This window comes from Monodelphis domestica, chromosome 5 (assembly GCF_027887165.1).
Source record: "Monodelphis domestica isolate mMonDom1 chromosome 5, mMonDom1.pri, whole genome shotgun sequence".
Lineage (NCBI taxonomy): Eukaryota > Metazoa > Chordata > Mammalia > Didelphimorphia > Didelphidae > Monodelphis > Monodelphis domestica.
Genome location: NC_077231.1, coordinates 72,387,260 through 72,408,847, shown reverse-complemented (window position 1 = coordinate 72,408,847; position 21,588 = coordinate 72,387,260). Strand labels below are relative to the sequence as shown.

At 35.9% G+C, this 21,588-nt stretch overlaps 1 protein-coding gene across 16 annotated transcripts in view; it reads left to right on the top strand.

Annotated features, from left to right (window-relative positions):
• ATP2B1 (ATPase plasma membrane Ca2+ transporting 1) overlaps nucleotides 1–21,588 on the top strand; it is a 171,693-nt gene that overhangs the window by 128,365 nt on the left and 21,740 nt on the right. For all 16 annotated transcript variants that reach the window (XM_007503205.3, XM_056798634.1, XM_056798628.1 and 13 more), the window contains 6 exons: nucleotides 2,186–2,326; nucleotides 5,556–5,594; nucleotides 9,277–9,438; nucleotides 10,699–10,913; nucleotides 19,590–19,832; nucleotides 21,062–21,303. In XM_007503205.3, coding sequence (XP_007503267.1) covers nucleotides 2,186–2,326; nucleotides 5,556–5,594; nucleotides 9,277–9,438; nucleotides 10,699–10,913; nucleotides 19,590–19,832; nucleotides 21,062–21,303 — 1,042 coding nt within the window. The remainder of the gene's footprint in view (nucleotides 1–2,185; nucleotides 2,327–5,555; nucleotides 5,595–9,276; nucleotides 9,439–10,698; nucleotides 10,914–19,589; nucleotides 19,833–21,061; nucleotides 21,304–21,588) is intronic.

Below are 21,588 nucleotides of genomic sequence, written 5' to 3'. Positions count from 1 at the left end.
CTCGAGCTGTATTTTAAAGGCAATAGGAAAGATTTTGTATGTCTGGGAGACAGCCAATCAAGGGTACTCAGAGGAAAGATTGGAGCTATTTGAGAGAGAAGGTAGATTGGGGCAAGGATATGTCAGGGAAATATCTTTTATTGGTCATAGGCTCAATCAAAATAAAATTTTCTCTTTGAATGTATTGTATTTGTGTCCAAAAATGAATCTGTCCAATTAAACAAATTCTTCAATTGTGTTGAGCATATTCTGGGATCACAGAGACAAAAAACTGACCCATTTGTGTCTTAAGAGAGCGATACAAACTACTTTAGACAATTGAAGGAAGGAGAGATCTTTCAAGATTGTGAGTTCAAGGAAGGTTTGCATGGACCAGGAGTCTTTCGAATTGGGTGTTGGAAAAAAGGATAATTTGATAATCATTTATTAAATGCATAGTGTGTACCAAAACACTATACCAAGTTTGGAAACACAAAGACAAGAATTAAAGTTCCTCCCCTCAAGGAGCCTCTCTCAGCATCCACTGCAGAAGGGTTTTCCAATCCAGAGAGAGGTCTAAAGCTGGCCCATTCTGTCTCTGGGGGGTGGCCTTTGGGAATATAAAGAGGCATATGTGGAGGGATGTGATGAACCAGCCAGAGCCAGGGCGTGCCTGTCCTAGATGCCTTACTGAGTGGTCGTTGTTCTGTTTTAGAGGTAGCTGAGAGTCACAACAGGCTTTCAAAAGGGAAATAAACATTATGGCATTTAGGAGATTGATTGTTGTGTAGTGTACAGAATTTCAATGAGACAGACAGACAGACTGACTGCAGCTTTGTGAGTTAAGGAGAATATTTACTAGTTTAAATGGAAGGAGGTTCTGAATCAGATCTTTGGCATCTCAATAGAATGTCAGCTTCTTGAGAGGATAGATTGTTTCTTTTTTTCCTTTTTTTTTTAAAATTTGTATCCCCAAAGCAGCCTTGGACAAAGCCTGATATTTAATAACTGCTTGTTGCTTGGCCAAGTGTGGGTAGGAGACAGCTAAGGCCAGATTGCAAATGACTGAGGAGTAGGGAGGGAAGGAGGGAAGAATTGGCAGCCTTCTCTTTGAGTCTGAACAGTGAATCGAGAAGACTGATCTAGAATGATAGCTTAATAGAGGGAGAAACATCAAGAGGGGCTTTTTTGTAGTTTGAGGAAGCACATTTATAGGCAAGGAAGGGCAGCCAATGGGGGGTGGTTAGGAGTGGAGGATCAGCTATGAGGTTTTAGGGCATTAGAGTGGGATCCTCTAAGCACAGCTTTAGAGCTGTTAAAGACCTTTGAGCATATCAAGGTTGCCACTTTCTCCATTCATTTTTCAGTTAAAAAAAGTCAAAAGTAATGACTTTTCTTTTTTTCTTTGTCACTTTTCTGATGTTATATGTGTCATATAAATATAATTTATTCCACAGATATTTACCAAAGATCTGGAATTCACAGATCTACTTGAATGAAAATACAGAAAGTGACTTATTGAACACTGTGGTGATATTTTAAGTGAGATCTTTGATTTGTTTTCATTCACTTTTTTACTTTTTTTTTTTACAATTACCAATTAGATTTAAAAGACTTGTTCCACAAAAATGTTAAGAAGGGGGGAGGCAGCTGGGTGGCTCAGTGGATTGATAGCCAGGCCCAGAGATGGGAGGTCCTGGGTTCAAATTTGGCCTCAGATACATCCCAGCTGTGTGACTGTGGGCAAGTCACTTAACCCCTCATTGCCTAGCCCTTACCACACTCTTCTGCTTTGGAATGTTCCAAGACAGAGAAGGTAAGGGTTTAAAAAAAAAGTGTTAAGAAACTATAAAAATTTCCAAGAGGTTTGTAATCATAACTGCTTCCATTAACCTATTTATGCTTTTCCACAGAGTAGTTATACCTGCTATTAATTTTTGTTTCTGACAGAAGTGAGATTTGACTAATTAGAAAACTATTACCATAGAGATATATCTGGTTTGAAATTACTTTGAATAATTTACCTCTATTTCCTAAAACTTTTCTTGGAGATTGAGTGTCTACTTTTGAAAGCTTTATCTTAATACTCATCTGTGAAAATTTTGAATAATTATATTTTCTTCATTTTTAAATGATGTTAGTTTTATGATTCTTATTGAATAGCATCAAGTTTACAAAGTAGAAACTACATTTTATATTCTTGCAGGTACCCATGTGATGGAAGGCTCTGGAAGAATGGTAGTTACTGCTGTGGGTGTGAACTCCCAAACTGGAATTATTTTTACCTTACTTGGGGCTGGAGGTGAAGAAGAAGAAAAGAAAGATGAAAAGAAAAAAGAAAAGAAAAGTAAATACAGTTATTTGATTCTTTTAAAAATTGTTTATATTTGAAAATGGTTGTTGAAGCTGGATTTTTTCATTGATAAAGCAATTTTGAAGAAAAAAATAAATTGAATTGCCTTTTTAATGTTCACATTCTATAGAATGCACAGTACTTTCCATTGAAATAAACAACTGAGGAAGGACCCTAGTAAACATTTTAATATGAAAGAAGGCAAATTAAGGGATAGTAAAATGATCCAACACCTCTCTTCAACCCTTAAATCCATTACTTCCTGTCTTCATCAGATTGTTCCACAAGAATCACCTCTCTCTTTTTAATCTTCAGTCTTTCCCTGTTTACTGATTTCTTCCCTGTTGCCCACAAACATGCCTATGTCTCCCCAGTCCATAAAAAAGCCCTCACTTGACCTTTCCCTCACCCCACCATGCTGTCATCTTATCTGGGCTCACTTTCATTGCCAAAAGAGCTGTTTTCTTTCATTGCTTGTACTTCCTTTCTTCTCACTTCTCCCCCTACCCATTGCTATTTGGCTTCAGACTTCATCACTCAATTGTGAAACTGCTACTTCCAGAGTTACTAGTGACTTCCCATTGCCAGCTCTGATGGTCTTTTCTCAAATCTTGACTTGTCTTGACTATTTTTTGTTGTTACCCATACTCTATTCCTAAATATCTGCTCTTCTCTTTGTTCTCGTAACACCATCCTCACTTTTGCTACAGCTTATCTGACTATTCCATAATTGATTTTGTTGGATCATCAACCATATAAATTCCTCCACCAGGGAACAGTAAGAAGTCCAGTTGGGTCATATAAAATAATATATAGAAAAAGTCAACAGATAAGTTGGGGTTAGATTGGAGAATGAAGGGCTTTACATTGCAAGCATAGGGGTTTATATTTAATTTGAGAAGTAACTAGGAGCCAGTCACTGGAATGTGAATAGAGGAGTGACTGTCAGGCCTTATTCTTTAAGAAAATAATTTGACTGATGGGATTGGAATATTATTGTGCTGAAAGAAATGACAAACTGGAGGAATTCCATGTGAACTGGAACGACCTCCAGGAATTGATGCAGAGTGAAAAGAGCAGAGCCAGGAGAACATTGTACACAGAAACTGATACACTGTGGTACAATTGAATGTAATGGACTTCTCTACTAGCAGCAATGAAATGATCCGGGACAATTCGGAGGGACTTATGAGAAAGAATGCTATTCACATCCAGAGAAAGAACTATGAGAACAGAAATACAGAAGAAAAAAAAACATATGATTGATCACATAGTTTGTTGGGGATAGGATTGGGGCTGTTGACTTTAAATGATAACTATTACAAATATTAGTAATATAGAAATAGGTTTTGAACGATGATAAATGTAAAACCCATTGGAATTGCTCATTGGCTCCAGGAGAGGTGAGGAAGGAGGAGAGGGCAAGAACATAAATAATGTAACCATGGAAAAATATTATAAATTAATTAGATAAAAATGAAAATAATTGAAAATAATTTGAACAGCCATGTGGAGGATGAGTTGGGGAAAGACTGGAAATAAATATTAAGCCTGCTGGAGGAAGGATGAAGACATGAACTAATCCCAATTTGCATTTCATGTTTTAATCTTTGATCCTTTGTCAGATTGTTTCTTCAGAATGCTACTAAAAGACCTGGGTTTGAATTCTGGCTCAGAGTGAGCTTTGTCATCTCTTAAAATAAGACGATTGAACTAGAGGGTCTCGAGGATTCTTTTAATTCTTTAGAAAAAATCAAAACTTTAGCTTGAACAGAGACTGCTCAAGTTCAATGGGAAGTTAGTAGCTGTACTCCAAGAAATCAAGGCTTTATCTATTAGAGAACCAGAAGAAAAAATTAAATTAAATAGAAGGTAACCCCTCCTGAAAGAAGCACCCATGGGAAATGTCCCAGGAATGTCAAAGTAAAAAATACAGAGTTTCTAGGCAAAAAAAAAAAAGTAATGAGATCATCCAGGGTAAATAACAAATGAGGGTTGAAAGACACACACACACACACACACACGCACACACACACACGCACACACACACACACGCGCACACACACGCAGAAGCAGGTGGGAAGAGGCAAAAGGAAGTTAATAATAAGTACTGGAGGAGAAATGGTCACAAGCAAAGCAAACTTCCAGATCCTGAAGAGATTAAAAGCCAGGAAGGGAGCAGGGAGAAAAGGTCTGAAAATAAATTGCAAATCAATTGGGGAATGGTCGAACAAATCATGATATATGAATGCGATGGAATATTATTGTGCCCCCTCCCCCACCCCCCAAAAGGATGAAGGGAGTGGCTTCAAAAAATTCTGGGAATTAGGAACTGTTGCAGAGAGAGAAGAGCACAAGAAGAAAATTACTACAGTGACAGCATTATAATGAAAAACATCTTTGAAAGCCTTATGAATTCTATCAGTGGAATGAGTAACTACATCTCCAGAAGATCGATGATGAGAAATAACATGACAGAGAAGCAGTGAATTCTGGGTCCAGTAAGTGAAATGCATTTCTGGACCTGGTCACTGTATGGACTCATCTCCTTGACTATGCATTTTTGTTTTTGTTTTTTTTTTTGACCCTTACCTTCCGTCTTGGAATCAATACTGTTTATTGGTTCTAAGGCAGAAGAGTGATATGGGCTAGGCAATGGGGGTCAAATGACTTGACTACAATCACACAGCTAAGAAGTGTCTGAGCCAGATTTAAACCCAGGACCTCTCATCTCTGGACCTAGCTCTCAATCCACTGAACCACCCAGCTTACCCCCCTCCTCCCCCCCAATGCTTCTTTGTTAAAGAATTGTTGTGTTGGGTTTTTTTTTCCTGCTTTCTGTTTTCAGTTGGAAAGTTGGAGTTGGGAGATTAAACAATATGAAAGAAGGAAGGGAAGTAAGAAAAGAAGGAAACTAGATTATTTCTAAGCTCCCTTCCAGTTCTTTTATAATTAACTATATAATTAGATTTTTAAAATACAAGTGTACATACAATACAGAACATTTATTCAGCAATAAGAGAAATATAATGGAGAACATTAAAAACTTGTAACAAATCTGAAGGATTACTAATGACCAACTGAACCATAAACAAAACATACTACTACTATTATGATTATTAAAGTGATTATGCTGTTATACATTATATTTGATAAGTTTGTGTTTACAGATAATACTTTTTGAGGTTTTGAGCTTAATTCTCTTTTTTTTTTTCCCTTATAGATAAGAAACAAGATGGAACTGTTGAAAACCGCAACAAAGGTAAATTTAGAAGCATTAGCATTACCAAGAAATTAGTTGTCTTATCTTTAGGAATGCAATTGGTTTAATTAAAAAATCATGACCTGCCTACATCTCTTCTACTTACCTTCTTGGCTCAAAAATAGCATCTATATGAAGATATGCAGAAGACAGTAATGTATGTTACCCACCACATTTTTAATAATGGAAATGGCTAGATAGGGCAGCAAAGGTTGTGACTTTTGAAGTAAGTTGTGTGTGTTGCTATATGCTCGTGACTTATCTCCTTGGCTGGGTCAGGGTAAGAATGTTTTCTGATAGTTACCTTTTTGTAACTTCACCATTAGGATTTTCTATTTGACTCCATCCAACTTGGAACTTGTCCATCCTTTGCCACTTCTGCCTTTTCTTGTCTTCTGACCACATGCTCTTTCCAGCCTAGGAATCATCTTCCTTGGATGTAACCCATTCTCACTCTGTGGCTGCTGAACATTGTTCAAAGAATTTGGCCCCATTTCACTCATCCAGAATTCATTAGCTAGAGCTTTACCTGTACTGTCTAGTCTGTCATTAATCCTCTAATCTTAATCTCATTTCTCTACACCTAATAATTACAAAGAGTTTTCCAAGCCTTTCAAAATTCTGAACTGAAACACACAAAAAAATAACTTTTTATGTACATAGGTAAGAGAATTATACATGAAACCATGAGTTTCTCCTTCATACTTCTTGATTTCTAAAGAATTATATAATAAATTCCACACATTTCTTTCAAACTTTCCCTGTTCATCCATTTTTCCTTCTGTTCTTTTCTGTACATTTTGCAAACTTCAGTGTTCTTTTATTGAGGACACCATTATTAATACTCCCACTCCCCAACTAAAAAAGGAAGAAAATAATCTTACAGCCATTTTCACAAATAGAGGTATCTTCATATTCAGTCCAACCCAGTCTGACATAGTAGGTCTTCTGGAGGGGCAGCTGCACATCACTTTCATCAGTGGTGGGGATTCGTTCAGAGCTTTTTTTTCATACAATGTCATTGCATTAGTTATTTTCCTGATCTACTCCATTATCTGCATTCGTTCACATTCCCAAGGTTCTCTGAAATTATCTCTTTCATGTTATGGAGGGGTCAACCTTGTGGGACCTTGATTTGAGTCACCTGGGTTTCTCTGCTGACCTCTGTCTCCTGGAGTTAGGGCTCACCCTCATCTTTGAAATTTTGAATACTGGAGGCCTTGGAATCATGGAATGTCCTAGTCTAAGTGCTCCTGCACAGATTGCTACTTCATCTGATAGCTTCCAGCATCCCCTACTGTGGATTTACAGCTATTCTGGGGCTTTTCCAGAGAGTCCTCCTCTGCTCTTCCTGCCTTTGGACCGAGAGCCCTGCAGGGTACACGTGTCTTTGGCCCATCCTTGGTCATGCTGAAAGGCTGCTGGCTTGTTTGCCTGAGTTGGCTCTGACTTTGCTGGCAGCTCCTTTTCCTATTGCCTGCAGACTTCTGGCTGACTTTTGTGTAGTTCTGTGTTGGAAGAAATCACTTCCTGTAGCATCTCATTGGATTTCTTGGTTATTATTCAGTCTAATGCTATGTTTCAGTTTTTGTATGAGTGGGCAAGGGGCAACTAATGTGCTTACCTCCTTTCTGGTAGCCCTCTTGGCTTCAGCTTCTAACTCTTTTCTTGCTCTCAACTATTCCTTCAGAACCTTTGATTAGAAAAAGGAAACTTAGCACTCTGTTATAGAATATATGAACTCCCTCAGCTTCCTTCTGTCATTCCACAAATGCTTATTGTTCAAACTCTTTGTCTTTCTTGCCTCCAGTCACAATGGAATTTCAACTACTGACTTAGAACACACTCTTTTCCCCCCTCAACTTTCTATCCACCACAATACATTTTAAATTGCTTACTCCTCCCCTGGGTCCATCTTATCTACTTATAGCTTGCGCTGCTCTCTGCAGGTTTAAAAAGGAAAGTTTTCCATTGACCCAATCCAGCTAAAAAAATTAAACCATTAAAAAAGATGTCTCCAACCTATATTTCTACTTCCTTACATCCTTACATCCATTGTCTTCTCAATCTTGGACCCAAACTGCTCCAAGCTCTTCAGTGATCACCCAAATGCCTATTCCAATAGACTTTTTTTTTTTTAATTTTTAATCCTTCTTGACCCCACTCTAGCTTATTAATAAATCTGTTGACTCTTTTCTATTGGAAATTCTCTTAACTAACAGCGATACATTTTCCCAGTCTCTGGTTCCCAATCTGGACTCCTGTCTCCTCCTTTTTGTTATATCTTAATGGTGATGTTCTCTTAGAGTTTATCCCTGTTTCATGTGTTCATAGTCTTGGGGTGATCTTCAACTTTGGTATTTGTCATATCCAATCATTTGCCAGAAAAGAGAAATGAGGTTTGGAGTGGAACAGGGAAGTTACTTCAAGTAGATAGAAGGGCTGTTTTATAGCCTCTAAGGACAAAACAAGGAACAATAGGTAGAAATGTAAAAAAAAATAGACGAAGAAGAAGCAAATTAAGGCTTAATGAAAGAAATAACAAATAACTTCTAACAAAACTACCTAATATAAAAAACCTTCCAAGTTGACCCGCTGCCTGGAGGTTTTTAAACATAAACCCAGGAAGCTATTTTTTTGCTATAGAGAGAATTCTTTTTTCAGTTTAGTTTGGACTAAATGGTCACTGAGGGGAATAACAGATGCAAGTTTCAGAAAGGCAAATTTGGACTTAAAAAAGGAACTAACTCAATAGAGTTCTTCAAGCAGAAATGCTAGATTATTCCCTATCTCAGATGTAAGTAGGGTGGGGAGGTGTAATTCCTTTTGGCAAATGGGTTAAACTAGGTGGCCACTGAAGACAGTTCAACTCTGAAGTTCTTTGATTTTACAGCAGCTTCCAAAATAGTACATCGATTGGGTGAATGCCACCCCTTTGTTAAAGGCCCTTTAGTGTCTATTGGCTATCAAATCAGGGTTATAGTCTTTAATTATTGGAAGCCCTCTGTCATCTGGTACCATACCATCATTCCAATCTTAATTAATATTACTCTCCTCCATTCATTATACACTTGCTAAATATGGGCAAGTCTGTCTTCTAAATATTCACTACTAATATTGGTCACACCAGTATACTTTTTATAGTAATATTCCTTAATTGTGTCTCTTTGCTTATTAAAAGCCATCATTTAAAACTCATCTCAAATATCACTTACTCTAGGTAGCCTTTTCCACTTAAATTCCTTTTCATCTCCTTTCTTTCTGTCAGCCCAGTAATGATCTTTTTCCTTAGGACTTCTATTACTTCTTGTAGTAATCTAACATACTTAAATATAATCTGCATTATTACATGTATCAATGCACATTTGAGTTTTAGCCAATTAGATGTGAATAGAATACTATTCAAATGACTACTGTGAGGGTGTTTTATTAGACTTCATTTCCTTGAGGGCGGGGCTTGTGTCTCATCCAAATGTATATTTCTCAGCGGATAGCAGAATTCTCTGCACATAATAGAGTTGCATAATAAATGTTCATTTATTATATTGGGGGGGGGGGCTTTGAGTGATCAAGTGGTTTCTGAATTTCTACAGATCATAATATTAATAAAAATTCTAATAACATGTAAATCATACAAATGATATATGATGATTTTTAAAAATATGTTTCTTTTCAATCTTAGCAAAAGCTCAGGATGGTGCAGCCATGGAAATGCAGCCATTGAAGAGTGAGGAAGGAGGAGATGGTGATGAAAAAGACAAAAAGAAAGCAAACTTGCCAAAGAAAGAAAAGTCAGTTTTACAAGGAAAACTTACAAAATTGGCAGTTCAGATTGGAAAAGCAGGTATGAAGTAATGGGAAGAAAAGATTTTTTTTTTAACTTTGACTGTTTTCTTCCTTTTTAAAAGTTGCTTATATCACTTCCTTTTTAAAGCCAAAGTTCTACATTGGAGGATATGAATAAAAAGTAAATTAGGAAGAACACATATTACACACACTAATTTTATTTCTCTTGAGCTAGAGATGATAGCCAATGATAAGGAGTTCCCAGAAGTCTTAGTGTATCTATATAAACTGTCTAATTATGTTTGATTAAAATAAGATTTCATCATTACTTTTTTTCCTGCTTAGTTTGTAATTGAGATCCAACTTGCTATAATGAGAGTGGACTTGTTTTCGATTTTAAAATGAAATTATCAGGATGTATATACTACATCCCTGTGCAAGTCTTAATTTTTCAGTGTCCACAGCACCCTGTTAAAAACTTTTTAAGTTGTAGAAGAGTGGCTGATGTGTATTATAGAACTAGAGGTGGAAGAAGCCTTAGAAAGGTGGTCACCACAGCCTCATTTCCTCACAATGAGGTTTGAACCTTTTCATTGCCAAAAAGGTTGAAATTCTGCCTTTTAAAAAAAAATAACAAAAAAAAAATATATATATATATATATATCTTTACCTTCAATTCTAAGACAGAAAAATAACAAGTGCTAAGCAATCAGCGTTAAATAACTCATTTAAGAGTCTATCATACAGCTATGAAGTTTCTAAGGTCATATTTGAATCCACGTCCTTCCAAGTCCGAACCAACATCTTACTCAATGACTATGCTACCTAGTTGTCCCTTGACATAATTAATCCCTTAAGCATATTTAAAATATGCAATCATTTCTGTTTGTAGTGACATGAAAGTTATCTAAAATTGCAAATAAATGATTTGTGAAGGTCCATTTATTTCAGTGCAAAACTTTCTGAATTGACATTTTCTAACATATAAAATGATGAAATTATCTAAACAACTTAATTCCAAGAATTGGAAAGAAATTTAGCTGTACCATACCTTCCTCCCTTTTTAGAGACTTAATACATCATTTGGGATATAAAACTACAAACTTTGGCTGAGCTTGTTACTTTCTGGAGACCAGACAATATAATGTAATTCTTCCCCCTTTTGACTCCCTTTATGAAGTATAAACAAACTGTTAACAAATCAGCAGATAAAATTAGTTTAGAAAGCCCACATTAGAGATCAGGAATTTCTTGTAGATTTTTTTTAAATGTCCTATTTCCTTAGGTAATTCTATTATTTTTTTCTTTTCAATGGAAGGGCTATTGATGTCTGCAATCACAGTTATCATCCTTGTATTATATTTTGTAATCGACACATTCTGGGTTCAGAAACGACCGTGGCTGGCGGAGTGTACACCTATTTATATCCAGTATTTTGTGAAGTTCTTCATAATTGGTGTCACGGTCCTGGTGGTAGCAGTGCCTGAAGGTCTTCCCCTTGCAGTCACTATCTCACTTGCTTACTCTGTAAAGGTAAGTCCTGCAGTAATGACTCAGAAGAGGGAAATCTTTTTAAGTAAGGCTATTTCTAAATATGATAAATAACAATAGCCATATGACCCACATAAACATAATCTCTTTGGTGGTGGTTTCCCTAAATATTTTCCAAGAGTTTAAAAAGTCCAAGCATCAAAAAGTTTGAGAGTCTCTGATCTAGCCAAGTCTCTCTTGCTATACCTTACCACTTCCCATTTTACAGATTAGGTAACTGAGCTCTAGAGTGATTGTGACCAGTCCAAGAACAACAGCAGAAGTTAGTAAGTTCTAGTGACTCCCATGTTCAGTGATTTTTTTTTCTCTTTGTACCCACTGTCTTTCTGACACATATCCATGATTCAAATGGGGTTTTGAATTATCAAAATGATATTAAGAATCTGAGAACTCTGAGTAAGGTAGCAATTTCATCCTGAACTGGAATCTTCTTTTTAGGTATTATGTATTCTGTGTTTCATCTATAGAGAACCTTTGATTGTTCTCCTGATATGTGAGGCAAATTCTCCCAAAACCTATTCAGGTCTCCTCATTTTCATAGAATCATTACTGAATCAGAGCATTATAACAGTTAATTAATTATTGTTAAAAAAAAAAACATGAGGAATGATAGAATCACAAAATTCCTCTCTACTATCAAGAAACAAAATATCTGGAACTGATAAGAATTGCTCTAAAATTTCAGATTCATCTTTCAATTTTATTACAAACCTTATAACTTGCCCTGTTTTCCTGGTAGGTATTCTTATAAACTAACTTTTGCTTCCTATTTTATAAAACAAAATGGACTTTGTAAATTGTCATTTGCTAATGGTAAAAATGTATGTTGAAAGAAGTCTCTCCCTCCCCTAATCTCTCGTTGCACTTGCTACCTCTTACATAATTATCACAATCCCCTTTACAGTGTAGTTCATTATTATCTGTCTAGATTGTATGTACTAGATTATAAACAGGCATTCAATTTCAGTTCTCTTTGTATATATCAATTATACACATTAGGTACACAAATATTTGATGAATCCAAAAGGATGAGTTAAGAAGGAATCTTTATAGTCAAAAATTTTTATTAGAAAAATGCTACACACATAATTAACTTTTTTCTCCATAAATATGAGTGATAATAATGTACTATATAAAAGAATGTGACTCTTGCCCTAGTGATTTTGTCATTTGTAATATTCCAAAATGCTTGTAATGACCTGGAAGGAATCACCCTTTAAAATTTTTTTTCAGAATTATCTATTACTGTGAAGTGAGAATGGGCAAGAGGTTGAATAGGAGGAATAATATAATTGTTTTCTACTTAGCACATGAAAGTTAAATATTTAATTAAGGTTTTACACATCTGAGCATTTAAATTAATCCCAATGTTAGTCTGCTCCACACAGATATTAAGGAGATTATCTTTGTAGGTGATCAGAGGAAAAAAGACAACAAATTAATACTTGTTAGTGAGTATCATGAAAAGCTTTTAAAACCATTTTCCTTCCAAATAAGGCATTTATTTAAAACTTTATGAAGTATAATTCCAATAATTCTTCTATGCTTTCTATGCTATTTTTTTGCATGATGTATATAACCTTTCCCCACCTATTAAACTTAGCTGTGAATGCTATATTTGTGCAGGAATAGTGCTAGAAATTGTCCTTATTATCTTCAGTAATTATTTGTTGTGTCTATGTTTGGGGATCAAAGAAGAAGAGAAGAATATTCTGATTCTTTCATATTAGATTTCAGTCATTTTTATTTCTCAAAAAATAATTGTTTATAACTCCTGAAATAGAAGGCCTCATTCTGCCTAAGTCAGTTAATGTGTATTCTGATTTTATTCAAGATTTATTAGTAAATTTATATGATTTTGCAACACTGTTAATCTCAGCAAATTACATAATTTAACCAGATATATTCTTGCTTTTACTAAATGTTTCACTTTTAAGTTAAACTGAACTCATCTTCTCCCACTAAAAAAACTTCCCTCCTCTTTTTCAAACGCAGTTCCTCTATGCTTCAGCCCTCACATTGCCATCCTTTCCTTTATTCACTGCCCTGATTGTCACTTCTTTACTCAAAAAACCCAGGTCTGTGAAACCATTGAGATCCTCTCCCCCACCCCACCCCCCACCCCACCCCTGGAGGAATGTGCCACTCTCCCAACTACTCCTCTACAGAGGCCTACCATGAATTCACTTGGCTTAGATTTTCTGTTCTTCAAGACTCAACTTGAGTACTACATGCCAACTCAGTCAGAAAAAAACCTTCCCTCTCAAAGTTAAAAGTGGTCAAGCTATCCCTCATATTACACAAGCTATTTGGACTCTAGGATGATGGGGCCTGGTTTGGCTTTCAAAAAAATTAACCTTTTACCTGGCCTATTGTAACAGCTATTACTGTTTATGCTCCTTACCATTCATCTCAACACCCCACTAATGTATCTTTCAGATAAATTGCCAAAATAATCTTCTTAAGACATATCTGTGATGTTTTCCCCCTAAACTTCATTGGATTTGTTTCCTTTAGGATAAAATGCAAAGTCTTTAGCCTGACTTCCTCCAATCTTTCAACATCTCAATATCATGTACATTTGCACTTTACCTCCTTCATGCATGCTATTTTCTAACCAAATCAAACTCCTAATTGTTGTCGAACTTGACCTTTTGTCTCTTATCTCCCTAACTGTACCTGGACTTCCTCTAATTCCTAGAATACAGTTCTGCTCCTGCCAAAGTTTTCATATTCATGCCTTCCTCTGAGATTAGATAGAGCCTCACAATGAAGCTATTTCTGGTCTCCCTTCACCCATATCCCCCTGCCTTCACTATTAGAATGGAAGCTCCTGACTTCTGGGCTAAGATGGCCGCAGAGTAGAAGCAAGGGTCTTCTTCTCACCATCAGCTGATATAAAGCACCTCAAAAAGACAAAAATCAAAATCAGATGAGTGAAGGGGCTCTACCATAGGTCTCAGCCTTAAAGGTAGGCAGGGTTTCAGCATTTCCACACTATAAGGGGATACTCCATGTTCAAGCTGATCACCCCTCCCCCACAACACCAGAGTCAGAGTGAGCACAGGGCATTCTTTAGGTTCTTGGGGGAGTGGCTGAGGACACCATAGACTTGCCCCTGAAAACAGCGAGACTTGGGACTCCAGGAGGCTGAGGAATGAGGAGCTTGGGCGTAGAGATAGGGCAGAGAGGGGCTGCCCACAGCATATGCAGTGGAGACTGAAAAATAGCCTGAGAGCAAAAACTGCTATGTAGATTGATACAGAGAGAGCTGCCTACCTTCCTCACTCAAGACTTCTGGCTGGGAAGGGAAGAAAAAATCTAACACAGCAATGGCCACCAATACCCAAGAACTACAATCTACAACTACCAAAAAAAATAAGAAAAAGACTCTAACCCTGGATAACTTCTGTGGTGAAAAACAGCAGACTACAGAGGAGACAGCAGAGGGTGACAAACAAGCAAACACATCCAAACTTTCCCCCCAAAATGGAAATTGGATCACAAGCTCTCAAGAAATTCAAAATTTGAGTTCAAGAACTAAGTAAGAAAGAAGAAACTTGGTAAGAAAAGTGGGAAATAGTTTAAAAGACAGAATATTCCACTTGGGGGAAAAAAAGGCCAGAAATCAAATGAAAAGATAAGCAGATTGAAGACCAGAATTGACCTGCTGGAAGCCATGAAAAGCAGGATTGACCAAACTGAAAAGGGAAATCAAAATATCATAGCTAAAAACCAGTCTTTAAAGACTAGAATTGGGTAAGTAGAAGCTAATCTCAAAAGGCAGCAAGAATTAATAAAGCAAAGTCAAAAGAATGAGAAAATAGAAGGAAGCATGAAATATCTCATTGAGAAGACGAACAACTTAGATAAAAGGACCAGGAGAGACAATCTGAGAATCATAGGTCTACCTGAAAACCCAGGGGTGGGGTGGATTGGGGGCAAGAAACTTTGAGATCATATTACAAGAAATTATCCAAGAAAACTGCCCTGATGTTCTTCAACAAGAGGGCAAAGTAGACATTGAAAGACTCTATAGATCACCCTCTACATTAAATCCTCAAAAGATAATTCCCACGAATGTAATAGCCAAATTCAAGAGCTTCTAAGCTAAGGAGAAAATTTTACAAGGAGCCAACAATTGACAATTCAGATATCAAGGAGCACTGATCAGGATTACACAGAATCTGGCAGCCTTTACACTAAAGGACCTCAGGGCTTGAAATATGATATTCAGAAAGGCAGGAGAATTGGGTTTATAACCAAGGATCATCTACCCATAAAAACTAACTATATATACTTCAAGGGGAAAGTATGGGCATTCAACAAAATAGAAGATTCCTAAGTATTTGTAAAGAAAAGACCAGAACTAAATGGAAAAGTTGATGTCCAAATACAAAATTAAAGAGAAACATGAAAAGGTAATGGGGGAGGGGTCAAGGACTTCAGTTAGGTCAAATTGTTTATATTCTTGTATGGAAAAATGATATTTGTAACTATCATAGTAGTTAGAATTATCCATAGGTAGAGATTGGGGTACTTAAGTGGTTTTAAGATGATATTTAAAAAAAAGAAAGAAAGAAAGGGGGGGAATAGAAGATGACACCAAGAGAAACTTGAAGGAATAAGGAATAGAGGATAAATTATACCACATAAAGAGGCACAAGGGAGAGGGAAGGGAAGGAGAGGAAGAGAGTACTAGTAGGTAATACTTAAACCTTACTCTCAGTGATATCAGTTCTGAGAGGGAAGTACATCTAGATCCATTGGGGTATAGAATTCTGTCTTACCCTACAGGGAAGTTGAGAGGGAAAAACCAAGGTGGGGAATAGGGTGGGGAGTACCAAAGGGGAGGGGTTAAGAGGGGGGGAGGGAATTTAATAGACCTAAAGAAAAATAAGAAGGGAGGGGGTTGGAAGAGAAATAAAATAAGGATGGGGATTAGGGGGACTGATTAAAATCAAAACACTGTAGAAAGAAAGGGTGAAAGAAGAAAGGGCAGGAATAAGAGAGGAAATCAATTGATGGGGAATACACAGGTGATAATCATAACTCTGAATATGAATGGGATTAATTCACCCATAAAATGGAAGCAAATAGAGTGGATTAGAAACCAAAATCGTCTCATGTTGCCTACAAGAAACACACATGAGGCAAGTAAATACACACAGGGTAAAGGTAAGAGGATGAAGCAAAATCTATTGGGTTTCAACTGAAAAAGGGAAGGTAGGAGTCACAATCATAATATCTGACAAAGCCAAAGTAAAAATTGATCTCGTTAAAAGAGATAGGGAAGGTAATTAATCCTGATAAAAGGCAGTATAGTCAATAAGAAAATATCAGTACTGAACATATAGGCACCAAATGGTATAGCATCCATATTTTTAAAGGAGAAACTATTGGCTCTTAAGGAGGAAATAGATAGTAAAGCTATACTAGTGGGAGACCCAAACCTTTCTCTATCAGATCTAGATAAATCAAACCAAAAAATAAATTAAAGAGGTAAGAGATGTGAATGAAATCTTGGAAAATTTTGAGTTAATAGACATATGGAGAAAAATAAATAGGGACACAAAGGAATATAACTTCTTTTCTACAGCACATGATACATTCACAAAGGTTGACCTAGGTACTAGGTCATAAAAACATGGCAAATAAGTGCAAAAAAGCAGAAATAATAAATGCAACCTTTTCAGATCATAATGCAATAACAATAATAATTAGCAAGTGTACATGGAGAGCCAAATCAAAAATTAATTGGAAATTTAAATTATATGATTCTCCAAAATTGGTTGATTAAAGAACAAATTATAGAAACAATATTTTTCATTGAAGAGAATGACAATGAGGAGACATCATATCAGAATCTATGTGATGCAACCAAAGCAGTACTCGATGGGGGGGGGGGGGGGGGGCGGGGATTTATATCCCTGAGTGCATATATTAGCAAATCAGAGGGATGAGGTCAATGAATTGGACATGCAAATTAAAAAAAAAATAAAGTATCAAAGATGAAAAGGGAGACTTCACCTCTAATGAAGAGAAAGTTAAGGTAATTAAGAAATATTTTGTCCAATTATATGGCAACAAATCGGCAGTCTAGATGATATAGTTGAATATTTACAAAAATATAAACTGCCTAGATTAACAGAAGAGGAAATAGAATTCTTACATATCAGAAATAGAAATCAAGCCATCAAAAAACTCCCTAAGAAAAAATCCCCAGGGCCAGATGAATTCAGAAGTGAATTCTATCAGACATTTAAAGAACATTTAATCCTAATACTATACAAAGTGGCAAAATAAGCAAAGAAGGTGTTCTACCAAATTTTTTTAATGACACATATGGTACTGATTCCAAAGCCAGGCCGACCAAAAACAGAGAAAACTGCACACTAATCTCCTTAATGAACATGCAAAAATCTTAAATAGAATACTAGAAAAAATACTCTAGTAAGTGGTCATGAGGATTATTCACTATGAGCAGGCAGGATTTATACCAGGAATGGAAAGATTGTTTAAATTAGGAAAACCATCCACATAATCGACCACAGCAACAACCAGTCCAACAGAAATCATGATTATCTCAATAGATGCAGAAAAAAACCTTTGACAAAATACAACACTCATTCCTATTGAAAATACCAGAAAGTGTAGGAATAGAAGGGCCTTTCCTAAAAATAATAAAACGGTATATATTTAAAACCATCAGCAAGGATCATCTGCAATGGGGACGAGTTAGAAGCATTCCCAGTAAGATCAGGCATGAAACAAGGATGTTCATTATCACCTCTTCTGCTAGGAAAACTAGCAGTAGCAATTAGAGAAGAAAAAGAAATTGAAGGTATTCAAATAGGCAACGGGGACACTAAACTACCACTCTTTGCAGATGATGTTAATCTACTTAAAGAATCCTAGAGAATCAACTAAAAAGCTAATGGAAATAATCAACAGCATTAGCAGAGTTGCAGAATACAAAATAAACCCACAGAAATCATCATTTCTATATATTTCCAACACATCTCAGCAGCAAGAGTTAGAAAGAGAAATTCCATTTAAAATCACGTCAGATAATATAAAATTTTAAGAATCTATGTGCCAAGACAAACCCAGGAACTATATGAACACAACTACAAAACACTTTCCACACAATTAATACTAAGCCTAAACAATTGGAAAACATTAATTGCTAATGGGTAGGACAAGCCATACCACTGCTGGGTCTATACCCCAAAGAGATAATAAGGAAAAAGACTTACACAAAAATATTTATAGCTGAGCTCTTTGTGGTGGCAAGAAATTGGAAAATGAGGGGATGCCCTTTGATTGGGGAATGGCTGAACAAATTGTGGTATATGTTGGTGATGGAATACTATTGTGCTGAATGGAATAATGAACTGGAGGAATTCCATTTGAACTGGAATGACCTCCAGGAAGTGATGCAGAGTCAAAGGAGCTGAACCAGGAGAACAATGTACACAGAGATGAATACATTATAGTATAATCAAATATAATGGACTCCTCTACTAGCAGCAATGCAGTGATCCAGGACAATTCTGAGGGACTTAAGAGAAAGAATGCTATCCACATGAAGAACTCTGGGAGTAGAAACACAGAAGAAAAATAACTGCTTGATCATATGGTTCAATGGGGATATGATTGTGGATGTAGATTCTAAACAAACACCCTAATGCAAATATTAATAATATGGAAATAGATCTTGATCACTGATACATTTAAAGCCCGGTGCAATTGCTTATTGGCTTGGGGGGAGGGGAGGTAGGAAAGAACATGAATCATTTAACTATGGAAAATAATCTAAATTAAATAATTAAACTTAAACAAATGAATGGTAGCTCCTGGAGGGCAGGGATTGGCAGCTATTTTGGGGTCTTATACTCTCATCTCCTAGCACTGTCTCTCTCCCTTGAACATACCAGGCAATTACATGCTGAATGAGAAATGTTCCATTAAGTGAATAAGAAGTCTTATTCTTTAACATGCAAACACTTTTTTTCAAAGCTCAAATGGCTAACTAGCCTGATATCTAATGCCTCCATACAAGGACTGTTAGCACAAACATTTGGTACTATGCAGTTACACCCTTCTTTTGTAGGAAAAAATAAAGCTGAATTATATCTTCAAGGCTGCATATTGCACACAGTTTCTTATTTTTTGTTTTAACATAATTCTCTCTTTTTTTCCTTTTAAATCCTTACCTACCTAGCAAGGACTAGACAGTGACTTGCCCAGGGTCACAAGGCTAGGAAGTATCTGCCACCAGATTTGAACCCAGAACTTCTCATCTCTACTGAGTCCACTGAGCCATCCTGTTGCCACCTAACAATTCTTTACTAGAAATTACTTTGAAAAATTCATTGTGAAATGTTGTGAACTTGTACACATGCACTTCTTTAATCCAGTGTGTTGAGAATCATTTATATATTTAAATAAAATGATTAAAGATAACGGGACATGAAAATGGGTATTTAGGTAGTGGCGAACAATAGATATAACAAAAACTAAGGATTTCATGTAGTATTCTTCAGTGGCCCAAGACACCTGATTGTATTTCAGTATTTAAATTAAAGGTTTACCATGTTAATTTTTGAAATATAATGATGAATTTGTAAGTAACTAATTTTTTTCTTACTATAGAAAATGATGAAAGATAATAACCTAGTCAGACATCTGGATGCTTGTGAAACAATGGGAAATGCAACAGCCATTTGCTCAGATAAAACAGGGACATTGACCATGAATAGAATGACAGTCGTCCAGGCTTACATAAATGAAAAGCATTATAAAAAAGTTCCTGACCCTGATGCTATTCCAGCAAGCATTTTGTCCTGTCTTGTAACTGGAATTTCTGTGAATTGTGCTTATACATCAAAAATATTGGTAAGACTTTTAATAATATAATAATAATAATATATATATATATATATATATATATTCAGTAGCAGAAGAACTAGGCAGCTGGGATTAAGTGGCCTGCCCAAGATCACACTTCTAGGAAGTGTCTGAGGCCATATCCAAAGCCAGGTCCTTTCAGCTTTGTGGTAAGCAAGCCAACTTTACCTCTACCTACACACACACACTCGCACGCATACACAATACTTATAGTATTGGAAGAACCTTAAAATTGCTCCCTTTGTAGTAAATAAAATGCTGCCAATAAGAACTTTATGGAATTGTCATTCAGATGTTTTAAGAAGTTGATAGCCCTGTTTTCTTCAGATTTAAAGGCAAGTAAATAATCTGTTCATTTGTCCTTTAACAGATTTGTTCTTGTAAATCTGAGTATGTTTTCCATTACATACATTGCTAATTTCACAACCTTTACTTTCATCTGCTAAAATAAAGTATTTGATCGGTTCAATTTCTCATCAGTTTTTTTTCCTAAATGGCTTTATTTAAAGCTGAGTTCTTGATTATCTAGAAACTAAGGGCTATTTGAGATTTTTGAGAAAATTTTATATCCAGCCAAAACTATGTTGTGTGTGTGTGTGTGTGTGTGTGTGTGTGTGTGTGTGTTTTTAAAGAAAAATGTATTTTAAAAATTCACTATGGTGATATTTGCTCTTTCATTGGTTTAAATAGAAAATATTTCTTTGGCCTCTGTCTCCAGAAACTGGCCCTTGGATACAATAAACTATTGATGTATGAGTATATATTCACTCATTTTCCCAAGGAATCACTTAACTTAATAATGCAAAACACTGCTTTACTTTTAAAACTTCCTTAAACAATAGTATTGCTATATAAAAATATAAACAAAGTTCCTATATGGAGTGAGAATGATAGGCAAAAGAGCAAAAGATGTATGTTCCATTTTATAGCCCTGATGCTTGCTAGCAGTTTCAGCTTCTAAAAAGAAGAGTAAGGTGTGAGTTACTATATTTCCTGCCAAATTATAAATGATATTCCAAATAAGAATAGTTATACACATGAGATTTATTAAGACTTTATATGATATTCAACAGCAACTTTTGTATTCTCTGGACATTTGATAATTTTTGATATCTATCTTTATCTTTTTTATGACAATTTTTAATATTTCCTTGGGGGGGAAAAAGATAGATATTTAATGAAACTAGTTTCAGTTTTTTGTTTTCTTCCTCTTATAGCCACCAGAGAGAGAAGGTGGGTTACCGCGTCATGTTGGCAATAAAACTGAATGTGCCCTCTTGGGTCTTGTTTTGGATTTAAAACGAGATTATCAGGATGTAAGGAATGAAATCCCTGAAGAAGCTCTGTACAAGGTCTACACATTCAACTCAGTTAGGAAATCCATGAGCACTGTCTTGAAAAATTCAGATGGAAGCTACAGAATATTCAGCAAAGGTGCATCAGAGATCATTCTTAAAAAGTAAGACCAGTACACAATCAGTTGCTGCTTATGGTAGCATTATATAATGTGAATTATTTGGTCAGTGTTATATGTGTTTTGGTTATTTGATAAGACCACAAAACTGTTACCTCTGTCTCCATACTTTATTGTTTGCTATCCTTAAATTTACTAAATGTTGTTAGATGCCTTCCAGAAGTGTCAAACATATGACCCATAATATTCCTGAGCGAGGCCCAAATCAGAGTAAAATGTGATTGGGAAATACTTAATAAATAAATACAATATAACATAGAAAATATTATG